Source organism: Hypomesus transpacificus, chromosome 5 (genome assembly GCF_021917145.1).
Source record: "Hypomesus transpacificus isolate Combined female chromosome 5, fHypTra1, whole genome shotgun sequence".
In the NCBI taxonomy this organism is placed as follows: Eukaryota; Metazoa; Chordata; class Actinopteri; order Osmeriformes; family Osmeridae; genus Hypomesus; species Hypomesus transpacificus.
Genome location: NC_061064.1, coordinates 1,058,928 through 1,075,917, shown reverse-complemented (window position 1 = coordinate 1,075,917; position 16,990 = coordinate 1,058,928). Strand labels below are relative to the sequence as shown.

At 48.8% G+C, this 16,990-nt stretch overlaps 1 protein-coding gene across 1 annotated transcript in view; it reads left to right on the top strand.

The window, feature by feature from the left end:
- Window positions 1-14,475, top strand: part of LOC124468245 (seizure protein 6-like) — an 80,046-nt gene extending 65,571 nt beyond the window's left edge. Inside the window, exons 9-16 of the mRNA XM_047020904.1 lie at window positions 829-967; window positions 7,786-7,982; window positions 9,347-9,541; window positions 11,859-12,047; window positions 12,835-13,029; window positions 13,425-13,463; window positions 13,549-13,657; window positions 13,799-14,475. Of these exons, the coding sequence (XP_046876860.1) occupies window positions 829-967; window positions 7,786-7,982; window positions 9,347-9,541; window positions 11,859-12,047; window positions 12,835-13,029; window positions 13,425-13,463; window positions 13,549-13,657; window positions 13,799-13,958 (1,223 nt within the window). The 3' untranslated portion in view covers window positions 13,959-14,475. The remainder of the gene's footprint in view (window positions 1-828; window positions 968-7,785; window positions 7,983-9,346; window positions 9,542-11,858; window positions 12,048-12,834; window positions 13,030-13,424; window positions 13,464-13,548; window positions 13,658-13,798) is intronic.
- The last annotated feature ends 2,515 nt before the right edge of the window (window positions 14,476-16,990 follow it).

Sequence of the window (16,990 nt, the reverse complement as noted above, 5' to 3'; positions counted from 1 at the left end):
TGGGGCCACATCTCTCTCTCTAACCCTAACCCTAGCCTGCAGAGGTGGGGCCACATCTCTCTCTCTAACCCTAACCCTAGCCTGCAGAGGTGGGGCCACATCTCTCTCTCTAACCCTAACCCAGCCTGCAGAGGTGGGGCTAGTTCTGTCATCTCTCATCTAGGTCCACATCTCTCATCTCTGTAGGTCCACATCTCTCATCTCTGTAGGTCCACATCTCTCATCTCTGTAGAACAGTGGTTCTCAACCCTGGTACTGGAGACCCACTGCCCTGTATCATTTAGATGTTCACTCTTCAAACACAACTGATTCAAATAGATGGGTTGTCTTCAAGCTCTACAGAAGCCTGCTTCTCTCTGTGTGCCTCTCTCTTTCTGTCTCTCTCTCTCTCTGTCTTTCTCTCTTTCAAAAAGACTGACCTTGAATCCTTCCATCTTCGCTGTCCTTTATCTCTGTCCTTTATACCTGGCTCCACCACACATCCATTTGAATTGAACTGAAAGAAATTCTTGCGAAGGCAGAAGTGAAAAAATTTAATTTCTGCTCCTCAGGGTCGGGGCAACAGTGCTTCCCAGCATTAAATAGCAGCTTTTAAATGGTCAACAGAAGTCTTTCTCAACCGCTTCCACCTTCAAAGAGCAGTGATCCTGATGAGTGGTATTCTGCTGGACAGAAACACCGTCACTCAAAACTCCAACGTTTTAATTTTGAGCACACTATAAAATTAACCACACATCATTATTATCAATGATTATGAATCTGTGGATAAATCTGGCAACAGTTTTTGACCTTTGACATACAGTGTATATAAAAGTGTGTGTGTCCCAGCTGTGTGCAGTGGGGAGATGACGGACTCGGCCGGGGTGGTGTTGTCTCCTAACTGGCCCGAGGCGTACGACAGGGGCCAGGACTGCATCTGGGGAGTGCACGTGGAGGAGGACAAGAGGATCCTGCTGGACATACAAGTGTGAGTGTCTGCAGACAGAGCTAACCCAGCTAACCCTCAAGCTAACCCAGCTAACCCTCAAGCTAACCCAGCTAACCCTCAAGCTAACCCAGCTAACCCTCAAGCTAACCCAGCTAACCCAGCTAACCCTCAAGCTAACCCAGTTAACCCAGCTAACCCTCAAGCTAACCCAGCTAACCCTCAAGCTAACCCAGCTAACCCAGCTAACCCTCAAGCTAACCCTCAATCTAAACCAGCTAACCCAGCTAACCCTCAATCTAACCCAGCTAACCCAGCCAAAACATGAAGCATACATTGTGAAAAAACTAAACAAGTGCCAAAGGGAAGACCCATAAGAGCATGCAGTTATACAAGTTACAAATTAAAACAACATGAACCACAAAAAGTGCAGGACTGTACCTGTGGAAGAACAATCAACAGTAAAATATTTCACAGCGAGTACAAGATTTAACTTTGTTATAACTAACCTACAAGAGCAACAAGTCACTCAATAAGAGTCATTGTGATCCTGGAGGAAACTAACATCAGATCCAGCCAAGCATTCCCAAGTGCCGTTGTACTCCCAGAACAAGTGTGTCTTGAGCCTTTTCTTGAAGGTGGGGAGACAGTCAGTGTCCCTGATGAAGGTGGGGAGCTGGTTCCACCATTGGGGGGCCAGGCAGGAGAAGAGCTTGTGTTGGGACACACAAGTGCTTCTAGCTGCACCTGTAATAGTCTCTTGTACCCCTTGATTTGGATCTCTCTCCCTTTCCTTCTTTCTCTCTTTATAACTCTCCCTTTCCATCTCTTTCTTTTTTTCTCTATCTTGTCTTCTGTATTTGTGCAGCAGTATAGAAGTGCAATGTTGAGAAGATTTTGGTTGAAGTCTTTTCATTTCATGTTTTCATAAAGCATTTTTGCTTTACTTTAAAAAAATATTTGTTTGTGCCTTAGGCTTTTACACAGTTCTGTATGTAGTCCTCAGCAGATTATGACTGTACTTGGTGGTGGCCTGCTGTTCTGATCCATGTAATGTTGTGGTGGACAGTCACTAGAGTGTGTGGGTACTGGAGGTCAGGACGGGCTGCAGCAGGACGGGCTGCAGCAGACCTGCTGTTGGGGCATTTCTCTGATGTAAGTAAACATATTGATGAAGTGAAGTGGGTGAAGGTTGTTTAGAAAGTTAGACCAGGGATCTCCTGGGCATGACTCCATCTGAGGGAGGGAGATCTGCTTCTCTAGCAGATGGAGAAGCGCTCAGGGTCAGTCTCTCCCAGCGTGCTCCTGCTGGGCAGAGCTAGACTCCCGCCCCAAACTCTGTGATTTGTCAAATGGCATATGGGACATTATCAGTCAGGCACATCAGAGGAGAGGTCCAGATGGAGGGACGATATCAGGACTGAGCCAGCGACAGACACGTCCTACATCACACATCAGGGCTTGTGGGCTGGGGCTTGTGGGCTGGGTTTTACAACCAAATGCCAAATATTCTATTTGGAGACAGAGCTTATCCACGCTTGATCTAGAAAGCAGGACTGAACCACCTGATACACCTGAGGCCAAACAGGAAAGGGAGAGAAACTTTGGTTTTGACAGCTTTGATCCAACTTCTGTTTAGTACAGATTCATTTAGAATGCTGTGCAGCACAACCTTTGTGGCACAGTCTGAGGTTAGCTGTAAGCTTGGTGTGTGTTCAGCTGCTCAGAGCCAAGTGAGAAGCATCCACATCTGCCCAGACCTCAGCCTCAACCAGGACTCATCCATCTGCCCAGACCTCAGCCTCACCCAGGACTCATCCATCTGCCCAGACCTCAGCCTCACCCAGGACTCATCCATCTGCCCAGACCTCAGCCCCACCCAGGACTCATCCATCTGCCCAGACCTCAGCCCCACCCAGGACTCATCCATCTGCCCAGACCTCAGCATCACCCGCCACTCATCCATCTGGAAGAAGTCTGCTCCTGTCTTAGTGTATATGAGTGTGTGTATGTTTACATGTGTGTGAGTGCTCTGTGCTAGCTGGTGGGAGGGGGCTCATTAGAAGGGTGGGCACACACTTTTCTTGTTAATGAGAATGCTTTCACTCCTCTGTTATCATTCATCACCGTGCCTGCACTGTGCCTGCACTCGCAATTACTGAGCAACAGTGTACATAATGAGGACTGATTAATTAATTTAGGCCAAACAGGAGGGCTGACTCTGTGCTCATTAAGACATAGTGTGACTGGGCAGAGGGTTAGGGTTAGTGCAGGGGATGGAGTGTGACTGGGCAGAGGGTTAGGGTTAGTGCAGGGGATGTGCTGCGCACCTGCGTGCGTCGCAGTGATATGAACGGAGGGGCGGAGGAGGAGGAGCAGGGGGAGGAGGAGGAGCAGGGGGAGGAGCAGGGGGAGGGGGAGGAACAGGGGTGAGAGGCTGGCTGTGACCTTGGCAGTCTAGCTCCACAGAGACCTCTTCTGGAGGCTCCGGGAATTAGATGTTGGTAGTGAACGCCGGGTCCATCCACAAGTCCTTAAATATACATAAAATAAAGGGAATCAGGCCAAAACACTGGCCTTTTAAGACCTGCTCAACTTTCTAATTAAGATTGTAAATGAGCAAGAGGGATGGACCCCTCTCCCCGTCTCCTCTCCCCAGGTCCCCAGGTTCCCTCCTTCCCATCCAGACCACCCAAGACGCTCCTGGGCAGAGCGCCAGTATTCAAATCAGAGTCAAGTTTTTCCAGTCCCTCTGAGATGGAGGTGGTAGTAATTACTTTCTATGTAAATTCTTCCCTCCCTCTCACACAGTCTGCTGTCACACAGTCTGCTGTAACACAGTCTGCTGTCACACACAGTCTGCTGTCACACAGTCTGCTGTCACACAGTCTGCTGTCACACAGTCTGCTGTCACACAGTCTGCTCCCCTGTTCACGTGGAGGGAGAGGACCGTGTCTTTGGCAGAGGGATCCCCCTCATCTAAATTTCCAGAGCTCTCGTAGAAAAGATGTGTGTGTGTGCGTTTATGGCAGTATAAATGTCTTTCTTTGTGCTGGATTCAGGTGCTGATCTCAGCACAATGTTAACACATCCTCACATGACCTCACATCCCTTCTCCCGCTCCTGCGTGTGCCAGGGTTACCAGGGTTACCTGAGAGGGTAAGAAGGTTTGTGCCAGTGGTGCCAGCAACAGCAGCCAGGGCTCTGTTCCCAGTACACACACACAGAGACTCACAGACAAACACACATACACACAATAGACTCAAGCATCACATCACAAACAGAGGTCCTATAAATCTTGCTGTCCTGGGGGGGATGTGTGGACTCGAACCCCAATCAGTCAACGGATCCTTGTCAAGCTGTCATCTCCAACCTGGTAGGTTCATCCCACTGGGGCGATCTGGGTGCTTCGCCTCAGGGTTGTCTGAGAGGATGGAGGTTTAATTTGTTCCTGTGCCTGTCCCACTGACCAGAGGGACTACTTTGTCAGGGATCCTGTCCCACTGACCAGAGGGACTACTTTGTCAGGGTTCACCTCCCCTGCTTCACATCTCTGTCTTTGCCCTGCCTTGTTTGTATTCAGGATGAGAGCTGGGATGTAGTTAAGCTCAGGTCTGTCCATGGGCACACTGGGTTGGCATACTGCACCATTTGTGGCTCTCTCTCTTCCTTCCTCTCTTTTTCTCTCTCTCTTTCTCCTTCTCTATCTCTTTTTCTCTCTCTGTCTCTGTCTCTCTTGCTCACCCTCACTCTCCTTCTCTCATCCCCTATTTTTCTCTCTGTTGATGTTGGGCTGTTTACACCCTGTCCTCCTTAGTCAGAGCTGCCAAGGCAGCAGACTGGACTCTGTTCAAGCACACGCATGTCTGCTGGTGTGTAGCGAGGACTAAGGGAGGAGAGATGAAGTGTTGGTCTTCAGCCTCAAGAGGTTCTTGAAGAGCAGGTAGATATGAGATAGAGAGAGGTGGAGAAAGGGAGAGAGACATAGAGAGAGCGAGGGAGAAAGTGTGAGAAAATGAGACCGAAAGAGATAGAGAAGGAGAGAAAGAGTGAGAGACTAAAGGAGAGAGAGACTGAGAGACAAAAGGAGAGAGGGACTGAGAGAGACTGAGAGACAAAAGGAGAGAGAGACTGAGAGAGACAAAAGGAGAGAGGGACTGAGAGAGACTGAGAGACAAAAGGAGAGAGAGACTGAGAGACTAAAGGAGAGCGGGACTGAGAGAGACAAAAGGAGAGAGGGACTGAGAGAGACTGAGAGACAAAAGGAGAGAGAGACTGAGAGAGACAAAAGGAGAGAGGGACTGAGAGAGACTGAGAGACTAAAGGAGAGAGATACTGAGAGAGACTGAGAGACAAAAGGAGAGAGAGACTGAGAGAGACAAAAGGAGAGAGAGACTGAGAGACTAAAGGAGAGAGGGACTGAGAGACAAAAGGAGAGAGAGACTGAGAGAGACAAAAGGAGAGAGAGACTGAGAGACTAAAGGAGAGAGGGACTGAGAGAGACAAAAGGAGAGAGGGACTGAGAGATACTGAGAGACTAAAGGAGAGAGAGACTGAGAGACTAAAGGAGAGAGACACTGAGAGAGACAAAAGGAGAGAGGGAAAGAAAGGGGAGCCTGGGCTGTGTGAGCCACACCCTCCTCATCCAACCAGTGTGAGGCTTGAGGGTGATACATTAAACATGTGACTAGCAGGCAATCAACTACGGGGATTAATCTGTGTGAAAGGAGGGAGGGGGAGATGGATGTGGGTTTTCAAGCTCCTAATGACCGTTTAAAAGTCAATCCTGCAGGTTTCCATCCTCAGAAGTCGTGTGCACTCGCTCATGTAAATGCAGCATGGACACTGAATATATGTGGGTCTGGATGCAGGAGACAGCTGATTGAGAGGTACAAGCGGAAGGCTCTTACCCTATGAGAACTAGCCCCCCTCCTCTATGTGTCCTAGGTGCTCTCCAACTCACCTAGGGCGTCATTCCTGGAGAGATCTCCACTCACACCTGCATCCAGGGGCAGGGGGTTATGCCTGGATAGATCTCCACCCTTGAAGCCTAGAACTTTATTCTCTCATTAAGCCCCTCACCCCCACCTCCTCCTTCATCTCTGAGTAAAGGTCAGGCGTTGCTTTTGCCCCAGGAAAAGAGGGCAACGACTCTGTCAAATCTTTGTCTGGAAAGGTTATTGCATTCTGAAGTTAACCAGTAGCAGCAGAGCTGAACTCCATCATGAACTGCTGTCTTGAAGACACAAGGTACTGTAAGCTAATTCAACAGCAACCACTGCAGTGGGGCATTAATAGCTGATATATTCATATATATATTTCTATTTGTGAAGGTAATATGGAACGCTTTAGCTTTGTGAGGGTAAATATTCAGTTGAGCTATAGGGTGAAGGGACCAGGGATCTCCTCTGGTCCCAACTACCGTGTACCAGCACCTCATTACCCGATTATCTTCACATCAGGAAAACTAGTCAGAGGGAGGAATTGTGAGTTCCTTATCATACCCACACAAATACATATTCAAGTATTTATTCATGAGAAAACGGAGGAAAGACGGAGTAGAATCAAATTAATTCTGAATTATTTAGTGTGTGTTTCTCATCATATCCACCCGACGTAAACAGAATTTCGATCTCCCACTGAGATCTGACTTCCCCTGCTTGTCTTCTCCTTTCTCCTGTGAAAGAAACTCACTTCAGTTTTGATGGTAGCATAACAAGATGTCAACTGCAACTAAATGCGATTTCCTAAACACTTTAAATAAACATTCGTTATCTGGTGGATTCAGTATGTAGCTACCATCTGCCCTGTTTTGTGCTTCATCAGAAATTATTGATAGAAGGTAAATATATCTCAGTGGTGGAGTATTTGGATAAAAAAAAGAAAGAAAGTATTTTTGGTTGAAAGGTGCGTGCAGTAGATAAATGATGAGGTGCTTCAGTTCTGAACAGAGATGAGGTGCTTCAGTTCTGAACAAAGATGGCCAAAGTACACACATCTTTCACTTTCATTTTTTCAACCTTTCAAAACTTATTTTTTAAACTAAACTTTTTTTAAACTTCAAAAGGTTTTTCCACACGTGAAGTGAAAATAGAGGACGAAGGGGAACAGAGAAGCCTAGAGCAGAGGACATTAAAGTACAGTAGAGCAGAGGACATTAGAGTGCAGTAGAGCAGAGGACATTAGAGTACAGTAGAGCAGAGGACATTAAAGTACAGTAGAGCAGAGGACATTAGAGTACAGTAGAGCAGAGGACATTAAAGTACAGTAGAGCAGAGGACATAAGAGTACAGTAGAGCAGAGGACATTAAAGTACAGTAGAGCAGAGGACATTTAGAGTACAGTAGAGTCCTCAGCAATTATGCAAAAAAAAGAATGAAACTTCTTTTGAAAACAAAAAAAAACCGACCTTTTGAACTTTTTTTCCTAAACTTTCTCAAAAAATATTCGTAACCTTTTTTAAGTTTTGTAAAAAAGATTACACTCAGCGGGACACTAAACTATTTCTAGTTTTTCCCAAACTCGTTTTTCGGTAACTTTGTAGACTAGCTTACATTTGCTGTGCATGATAGCCAGGAAATTTAAAAAGCAACACAAAATAAATTATATTAATCATGCCACCAAATACAGATTAAAACTAAAGTAACGAGCCTCGCTTTAAAATGTAAGAAGGAGAAAGTACAGATATTTGTGTAAGAAATTAAAGGAGTGAAGTAAAAAGTTGTAAATAGAAGTAAAATAAATAGTGAAGTAAAGTACTGATACCGGAGAAATCTACTTAAATACAGTAACAATGTATTTGTATTTGGTTACTTCCCGCCTCTGAAGGGACTTGTGTGTCTTGTGTCCGTCTTTTGCAGTCTTCATGTGGGCAAGAATGACCTGCTGACCTTCTACGACGGTGACGATCTCACGGCCAACATCCTGGGCCAGTATAGCGGCTCGAGACCTCGCTTCCGGCTCTACACCTCCATGGCTGACGTCACCATCCAGTTCCAGTCCGACCCCGCCACCAATATCTACGGATACAACAACGGTTTTGTCCTCCACTTTTTTGGTAAAAACATCATTTGCACACACGATGATCCTGGCGTGCTCCACTCAATGTGAAATATTGAAATCGCCTAAACAGTTTGCTTTTTTATGAGAAATTGTGTTGACAAGAAAACAACTCAGGGAAAGCTGATGGTGGTGGTGGTTTGCCCTTCAGAAGTGAACTGTAGACTCCAAGCAGAGCTGCTGTTCCCAGTGTGAGAGAGATTAATGACATCAAGAGATCTCTTCCTCACAGACAAGCTGGCAGGAGACCAGATGAAAAACAGGGCTTTATCTTTTGTCTGTCTCTCTTACTCTCTTCCTCTCCCTCTAACATCTCTCTCGGCAACAGCACAGGTGCAGTGGATTATAAAACATTGAACGCAGAGACACAATTATCTGGTGTGCTTTGTCCCTGTCCCCCATGGTAGTGGAGTGCCGTGCCCCGGAGCATGTGAGCAGGAGGCAGCGTGGAGGAGGGCAGAGGAGGCTGGGCCCTGCCACGCTCCTCTCTCCCCCTGGCACACTGAGCAGCCTGTAATCATTGCAAATTGCTGGCATTCTCTTTAAACACCCAGAGCTAATTCACATGCAGAATGCAGCACAAGACCTCCACTGTTTGTCATGACCACTGTTTCCACCCTTGTACCTCCATCCGTCCACTGCTGCTGAAGATTGCGAGACGGTGTTTTAAAGTGGTGTGTTAGCACAGAAAACACTTCTTCTCCATGACTAACAGCCCCCCTTCACCGCCTCTATCTGGTTCCATCTCCCTCCCTCCATCTCCCTCCCTCCCTACCTCTCCCTCCCTCTACATCCATCTCCCTCCCTCCATCTCCCTCCATCTCCCTCTATCTCCCTCCCTCTCACTCCCTTCATCTCCCTCCATCCCCCTCTCCCTCCATCTCCCTCCATCTCCCTCCCTCTCTCTCCCTCCATCTCCCTCCCTCCATCTCCCTCCATCTCCCTCCCTCCATCTCCCTCTCCCTTCATCTCCCTCCCTCCATCTCCCTCCCTCCATCTCCCTCTCCCTCCCTCTATCTCCCTCCATCTCCCTCCATCTCCCTCCATCTCCCTCCATCTCCCTCCATCTCCCTCTCCCTTCATCTCCCTCCATCTCCCTCTCCCTCCCTCTATCTCCCTTCATCTCCCTCCCTCCATCTCCCTCTCCCTCCCTCTATCTCCCTCCATCTCCCTCCATCTCCCTCCATCTCCCTCTCCCTCCATCTCCCTCTCCCTCCATCTCCCTCCATCTCCCTCCCTCCATCTCCCTCTCCCTCCATCTCCCTCCATCTCCCTCTCCCTCCATCTCCCTCCATCTCCCTCCATTTCTTTCTCTCCCTCTCCATCTCCCCCTCCATCTCTATATCCCCCTCCCCCCTCCAGAGGTGCCTAGGAACGACACATGCTCAGAGCTTCCTGAGATCACCAGCGGCTGGAAGAGCACCTCCCACCCTGACCTGGTCCACGGCACCGTGGTGACCTACCAGTGTTACCCCGGTTACCAGCTGTCCGGGGCCGAGATCCTCATTTGCCAGTGGGACCTAACCTGGAGTGGAGACGTGCCCAGCTGTGAGAAGGGTGAGCTGGGGGAGGTCTGGGGGAGTCTGGGGGGGTCTGGGGGAGTCTGGGGGAGTCTGGGGGGGGGTCTGGGGGAGTCTGGGAGGGGAGTCTGGGGGAGTATGGGGGAGGTCTGGGGGAGTATGGGGGAGGTCTGGGGGAGTCAGGGGGAGTATGGGGGGGGAGTCTGGGGGGGGAGTCTGGGGGGGGGAGTATGGGGGGGGGAGTCTGGGGGGGGGAGTCTGGGGGGGGGAAGTCTGGGGGGGGGAGTCTGGGGGAGTCTGGGGGAGGTCTGGGGGAGTATGGGGGAGGTCTGGGGGAGTCTGGGGGAGGGAGTTTGGGGGAGGTCTGGGGGAGGTCTGGGGGAGTCTGGGGGAGGTCTGGGGGAGTCTGGGGGGGTCTGGGGGAGTCTGGGGGAGTCTGGGGGAGTCTGGGAGGGGAGTCTGGGGGAGTATGGGGGAGGTCTGGGGGAGTATGGGGGAGGGAGTCTGGGGGAGGTCTGGGGGAGTCTGGGGGAGGTCTGGGGGAGTTCTGGGGGAGTATGGGGGAGTCTGGGGGGGGGGAGTCTGGGGGAGGGAGTCTGGGGGAGGTCTGGGGGAGGGCGCCACGCTGTGAGAAGGGTGTGCTGGGGGGGGGTCTGGGGGAGGAGACTATAGTGGGGAGGTTGTGGTGGGTATGACTCCCAACTGTTCACTGCCTCTGAATGACTCCCTGCTGGTAACTGCCTCAGAATGACTCCCTGCTGTTTACTGCCTCTGAATGACTCCCAGCTGGTCACTGCCTCAGAATGACTCCCTGCTGGTCACTGCCTCAGAATGACTCCCAGCTGGTCACTGCCTCTGAATGACTCCCTGCTGGTCACTGCCTCTGAATGACTCCCTGCTGGTCACTGCCTCTGAATGACTCCCTGCTGGTCACTGCCTCTGAATGACTCCCAGCTGTTCACTGCCTCTGAATGACTCCCAGCTGGTCACTGCCTCTGAATGACTCCCTGCTGGTCACTGCCTCAGAATGACTCCCTGCACGTCACTGCCTCTGAATGACTCCCTGCTGGTCACTGCCTCTGAATGACTCCCTGCTGGTCACTGCCTCTGAATGACTCCCAGCTGGTCACTGCCTCTGAATGACTCCCTGCTGGTCACTGCCTCAGAATGACTCCCTGCTGGTCACTGCCTCTGAATGACTCCCAGCTGGTCACTGCCTCTGAATGACTCCCTGCTGGTCACTGCCTCTGAATGACTCCCAGCTGGTCACTGCCTCTGAATGACTCCCTGCTGGTCACTGCCTCAGAATGACTCCCTGCTGGTCACTGCCTCTGAATGACTCCCAGCTGGTCACTGCCTCTGAATGACTCCCTGCTGGTCACTGCCTCTGAATGACTCCCTGCTGGTCACTGCCTCTGAATGACTCCCTGCTGGTCACTGCCTCTGAATGACTCCCTGCTGGTCACTGCCTCTGAATGACTCCCTGCTGGTCACTGCCTCTGAATGACTCCCTGCTGGTCACTGCCTCTGAATGACTCCCTGCTGGTCACTGCCTCAGAATGACTCCCTGCTGGTCACTGCCTCTGAATGACTCCCAGCTGGTCACTGCCTCTAAATGACTCCCTGCTGGTCACTGCCTCTGAATGACAAGCCCTGTAACACGCGTGGAGCTCAATGCTGTCAGGGTGTCACATGGGATCAGCTGACTGTGTGAAAATGCACCTGAAGCCATCGTCTGCTGGAGCGGAAGGAAACGCCAGGCTTCTGTGTGTCCAACAGCCCTTTCATCATGCAATATCCAAACACAAACACTCTCTAAACGCTATCATCAAATCCACAACCATTTACTAAACCACACTGTTTCACCGCTACACTAAAAGACATGTGGTCACAGCACATTTAACCAGATGCTTTTGAAATCGGAACATTAATAGCAATCATAAAGCCACTGGGGAAATTGTAATTACAGTCTTGTATGTGTAGCTCTGTGGGGTCTGCTTGATAAGGAGTCACTCTAATGGTCCCACTGCCACCTAGAGGTGGGAAACGACATTGCATGTGATCCAACAGTCCTATAAAAGGTAAATAGATAAATAAACAGATTCATTAATTCCCAAGGGAACATTGCAAGTTTCTTTTGTAATTATTTATTTAATTAAAATAATAGTAATTATTTGTGTTATTGTCAACAAGTGAGCTCATATTGACAGACACTCAGTTTACACAGAAGCTGTCCCATCAGGTTCTGTGTAAGCTCCTGTTCCAGACCTGGTCTGCCATGAGCACAGTCAGGGACAAGCCTGTGTGTGGCTCTGATCACCCTCTGTGTTTGTGTGTGTGTGTGTGTGCTCCAGTGATCTCCTGTCCAGACCCAGGCGTGGTGGAGCACAGCCGTAGGGTGGTGCCGCCCCGCCTCCTGGTTGGCTCCACGGTGCAGTACGTCTGCAACAAGGGCTACGTGCTGTCTGGATCCGGCCTGCTCACTTGCTACAACCGTGACACAGCCATCCCCAAGTGGAGTGAGAGGCCGCCCAAGTGTGTCCGTAAGTGCTGGAGTCTGTGGTGTCTGTGCTGTCACACACACACACACAGAAACACACACACAGAAACACACACACAGAAACACACACAGAAACACACACGCACTAAATGAACATTTGGATTGTGTTTTCCATCATGTAGAATAACCATCGCCAGTCACAATGATCCAGTCCTTTCACTGCTGTCTTCCTGACTGGCCGTGTCAGCCCAGAGGCTAGCTGGCTGGAGGAGGGTTGTAGAGGTGAATGTCTAGGCCCTGCCTAGGGCTATCAGCTCTTTCTAATCCCCTCCAAGGCTCCAGCAGCATTGAATACCTGCCAGGCCTCCCGCCCACAGACACAGGCTGAGATTGTTGGAGTGTGATCTATAAAGGACTGCATGATGCATGACACAGCATGCAAACCCAATTAGCATCGGAGGAGCTCAAGGGTGGAAATTAAACCTGAGTGTTTTTCTTTCAGCCGGGGAGAACAGGTGGAGAATCAATATGGCTTTATGTAATAGGAGCTGTCCTGCTGTTCCAACAGCACAATGATAGGCCTGTCTCCTCATTGATACAAAGTAATTATAGATGCTGGAAAATGTATTTGCTAAATGATAACATGGTGGAACTGAGACTTGGGATTTGGACTGGTTGTCAGGTTAAGAACTATGTCGCTCTCTGCAGCTTGTCTTAAACGCTGTGTCGTGTTTCAGAGGTGTGTTCTCACATTTATGATCACACACGTTAGAAACACAATCTGTGTGTGTGCATGCGTGTGTGTGTTGTGTGTGTGTGTTCCCTGGCAGCTGAGCGGTATGAACCCTGCAGAAACCCGGGAGCTCCCTCCACCGGCATCCAGAGCCCAGAGCAGGCCTTCTACCAGGCGGGGGAAAGCCTCTCCTTCTCCTGCCGCCCCGGGTACCAGCTGCAGGGGGAGGCCTCCATCCGCTGTGTCCCTGGACACCCCTCCCAGTGGAGCGCAGCCCCACCTGCCTGCAGGGGTGAGGAACCTCACCTGGGTTACACCACTCACCTGGGTTATACCACTCACCTGGGTTATACCACTCACCTGGGTTATACCACTCACCTGGGTTACACCACTCACCTGGGTTATACCACTCACCTGGGTTACACCACTCACCTGGGTTATACCACTCACCTGGGTTATACCACTCACCTGGGTTAAACCACTCACCTGGGTTACACCACTCACCTGGGTTATACCACTCACCTGGGTTATACCACTCACCTGGGTTAGGGGTAGAACGCTCACCTGGGCTCTGATTTGTGTAATTCGATTTATGACATCTTGTAAAAGAACTCAGAACAGTTTCTAGAAGGAACGACTTTGATCGCTGAGAGGTAAGACTGATTGTAAATGTTGGTTCCTTCACAGCGTCGTCTACCAAGTACGTGACCGAGCGGAGGCTGGATGGTGAGTCTGAACCCTCTCCGTCTGCCAGGTACCTTCTCCTGGTCACCTGACCGTGACTGACACCTCCTGTCTGCTTGTGCTGCAGTGACCAGCGGTGACAACGGTGCCGGAGGAAGCAGCATCGTCATGGCCGTCCTGACCCCGGCAGCGGTCGTCTGTGTTGTGGCTCTTGGGGTGTACCTCTACTTAGCAAAGTGAGCGTTCACATCTGAGACGGTTCTGTTAACGATGCGGTCATTAAAGGATGTGTTGAATCATGAATTAGGTGTGAATGTTCATAACTCGGAGAGGTGTCAGAAAGCGGTTATAACAGCTGTCTGTCTACTTCCTGTCAGACAGGGGAAGTCTCTTCGGATGCCCTCGTCATCCTTGCCGCCATACGACAACATGACAGAGGAGTCCGACTTTAACAATCCTGTCTATGAGACTGTAGTAAGTACGGATGTCATGCATCTACAAGATGTGGACTCTTACAACACCATAGTGCTGTCCTGATCCACCTGCATCCGCCTGCTCACCCGCCATCTCATGTCTCACCACCAGAGGGCGCTGGAGTCCCCTTGCGTGTCACACCCCTGATCCAGACTGTGGGTCTGGTGAGGATGTTAGAAATAGTCCTGCCAGCACAGTTAGAACATGCACATCTAACTACACTGCAGTTTAGAATGAGCAAGATGATGATTTTGCTACAACTGTAGTATAATTATTGAATGACGGACAGGTCATGAGAAATGCAGCATGTTTGAATTTCTGTTAGACTGATGTTAATTCTGTGTAGGGGGAGTGATAGAAAGTGAAAGAAAATTAAACATGAAACAAGAAAATGAACAAAATAAAGATAGTGTTAATAATTGTTAAATATTGTTTCAGTGCTGCTATATGGAATTCATTGGGTCTCACAAGTCTGATACTATTTCAGTGAAATTGAATCAAATGTCTTGAATTGATCCAGAAGGAAAGGCAAGTCCATATTGTGTTTGTAAGACTTTTTAATAAATTTTAAAAAGGCACATACCATGTACAGTATTGTTACACTTTAGGTAAATTGTTAGAAATGGTCTATGCATTTTTAAGGGTTTTAAGTTGAGCAGTTTTCAAAGACATAACTTCTGGTCACGTGTCCATCTGATATAATGCATCCTTCCATACGTCATACATGATTTGTTAAGAATTATGGAAATGTCATATGTTTTGGAGCAATGCATGCACATGTGACTCATTTCCATTACACTTTCTGAATGATGCCTCACAAGTTGGATGTATTACTGAGCAGTGTTTCTCTCCATCTCTCTGCCCTCCACACACTATGCCCTTCTCTCTGTCCTCCACACACTATGCCCTTCTCTCTGCCCTCCACACACTGTGCCCATCTCTCTGCCCTCCACACACTGTGCCCTTCTCTCTGTCCTCCACACACTATGCCCATCTCTCTGCCCTCCACACACTGTGCCCTTCTCTCTGTCCTCCACACACTGTGCCCTTCTCTCTGTCCTCCACACACTATGCCCATCTCTCTGCCCTCCACACACTGTGCCCTTCTCTCTGTCCTCCACACACTGTGCCCTTCTCTCTGTCCTCCACACACTGTGCCCTTCTCTCTGTCCTCCACACACTATGCCCATCTCTCTGTCCTCCACACACTATGCCCATCTCTCTGCCCTCCACACACTGTGCCCTTCTCTCTGTCCTCCACACACTGTGCCCTTCTCTCTGTCCTCCACACACTGTGCCCTTCTCTCTATCCTCCACACACTATGCCCATCTCTCTGTCCTCCACACACTGTGCCCTTCTCTCTGTCCTCCACTTCCCCTCAGCAAAGAGAGAGGCTGTGTGATTACTAATGACTCTCTGTCCTCCTTGGCTGTGCAGCAGAAGAACTGGGAGGTGAGGCGTCCTTCTGATGCTTACCCTTAACTGCCCCCCCCCCCGCCAGGGGTGTGCGTGTCCTCCTCGCCTGCCGGCCCCAAACCAGCTCAGAACAACTAGGCTTATTATTATTGTTATTATTGTGGTGGTGGTAGTAGTGGTGGGGTTATACTGAATGTATGAGTGAGCAGTGAAATCACAAAGACAGTGTTTTGTTGTGAGTTTTATCCATTTAACTCGTTGCACATTTTATTTATAAATCTTTTGTTATTGTAATTTTCTGTTTTATTATTCACCTCGGTGTGTCATTCATCAAGTTATTGAAATGTTTCCATCAGTAAATAGACTTGGATGATGAGTGAAGGGTTAAAGGATCGCCCTTGCAGTATTGCAGTAAGTTGACCTGTAAGTCATGAGGTATGCACTCAGACTAATACATTTGTTTATGTCTGGTCTTGACAGGATAATACAGATTGAGAGGTGTTCATTTTAGAGTCCTAAATTCAAGGATCATTCAAGTGTTGACTCTTGGACCATGTCTGCACTGCAACCCCCCACCCTCACCATAACTCTGTGCTGGTTTGTTTTCCATTCCCTTCCTGTTCATGGGATGAATCTGCTCTTTGTCTCCCTTACCTGCCCTGCTGAGAGCCCAGATCAGCATGGTGGTGTTTCTGTACGGCAGTGGATGGCCTTTCTTTCTTGTTTCGCTGTTATTGTTCTTGTTCTTGAGCCTTGGACTGGTGAACGAGGGGAGCGGCAATTTGTACCTACTCGTCTGGAAAAGAAGTTACGATTTTTCAAGTTAAATAAGAGTAATGAATGTACTTACGTTTAAAGATTGAAAACGTGACTATCCAGTTGTAAAAAAAAATCTAAATCAAGGTACCCAAAGCAATTTTAGATTTTTTCCTCACATTTCCACCAATAATACCAATGTCTTCTTGCATTTCAATGAATTTGAAATAACCGCTTGTTACTAGCATTACAACTACGTTAATAAACCGCTTGTCTCAAACTAGGTTGTATGTGAACGACTCTGGGGACCACACAGTGTTATTCATGAGAAGTTCATGTTATTCATGGTCTTGGAGAGAAAGATTTTCTTTTGGTTTCTTTATCTCACAGAATACAACAAAAACAGCAGCGTATCAGACCCTCGAACATGAAAGACCACTTGTGCAATTCCCACAATGAACTGATGTCAAACCCCCCTGGTGTCTTCCTTAGTACGCTTCATACATCTGCCTCATTGTAGAACAAGGGAGGACTTTCAGTGACTGAATTGTTATTTGAACATGATTTAAGGCTACTGGATACCTTTATGTCTACAACTAATTTGCTTTATTTCACACACAACAAAATGTGTCCAAACTTTTGACTGGTACTGTACATCTGCACAGGGGCGTTGTTAGACATAAAGGCATTCATTTGAGCGCAAATACCATTTTTTGAGCTTCGTGTAATATTGTTTTTATGTTTTAGTCAAAATAAAACGATCGGTAGGCCTATCATTTAGAAACTTTTTTGTAATGTTTTCTTAGCCTACCTCAATTCTGACTTGTGTGCCGAGTCCGACACCTGGACTTGTGTGTGCTGCAGTGGCTGTTTGGCAAGCTCAGAGGAGCCCGCTGACATGGAATTCTGCGGGCATCGGTTT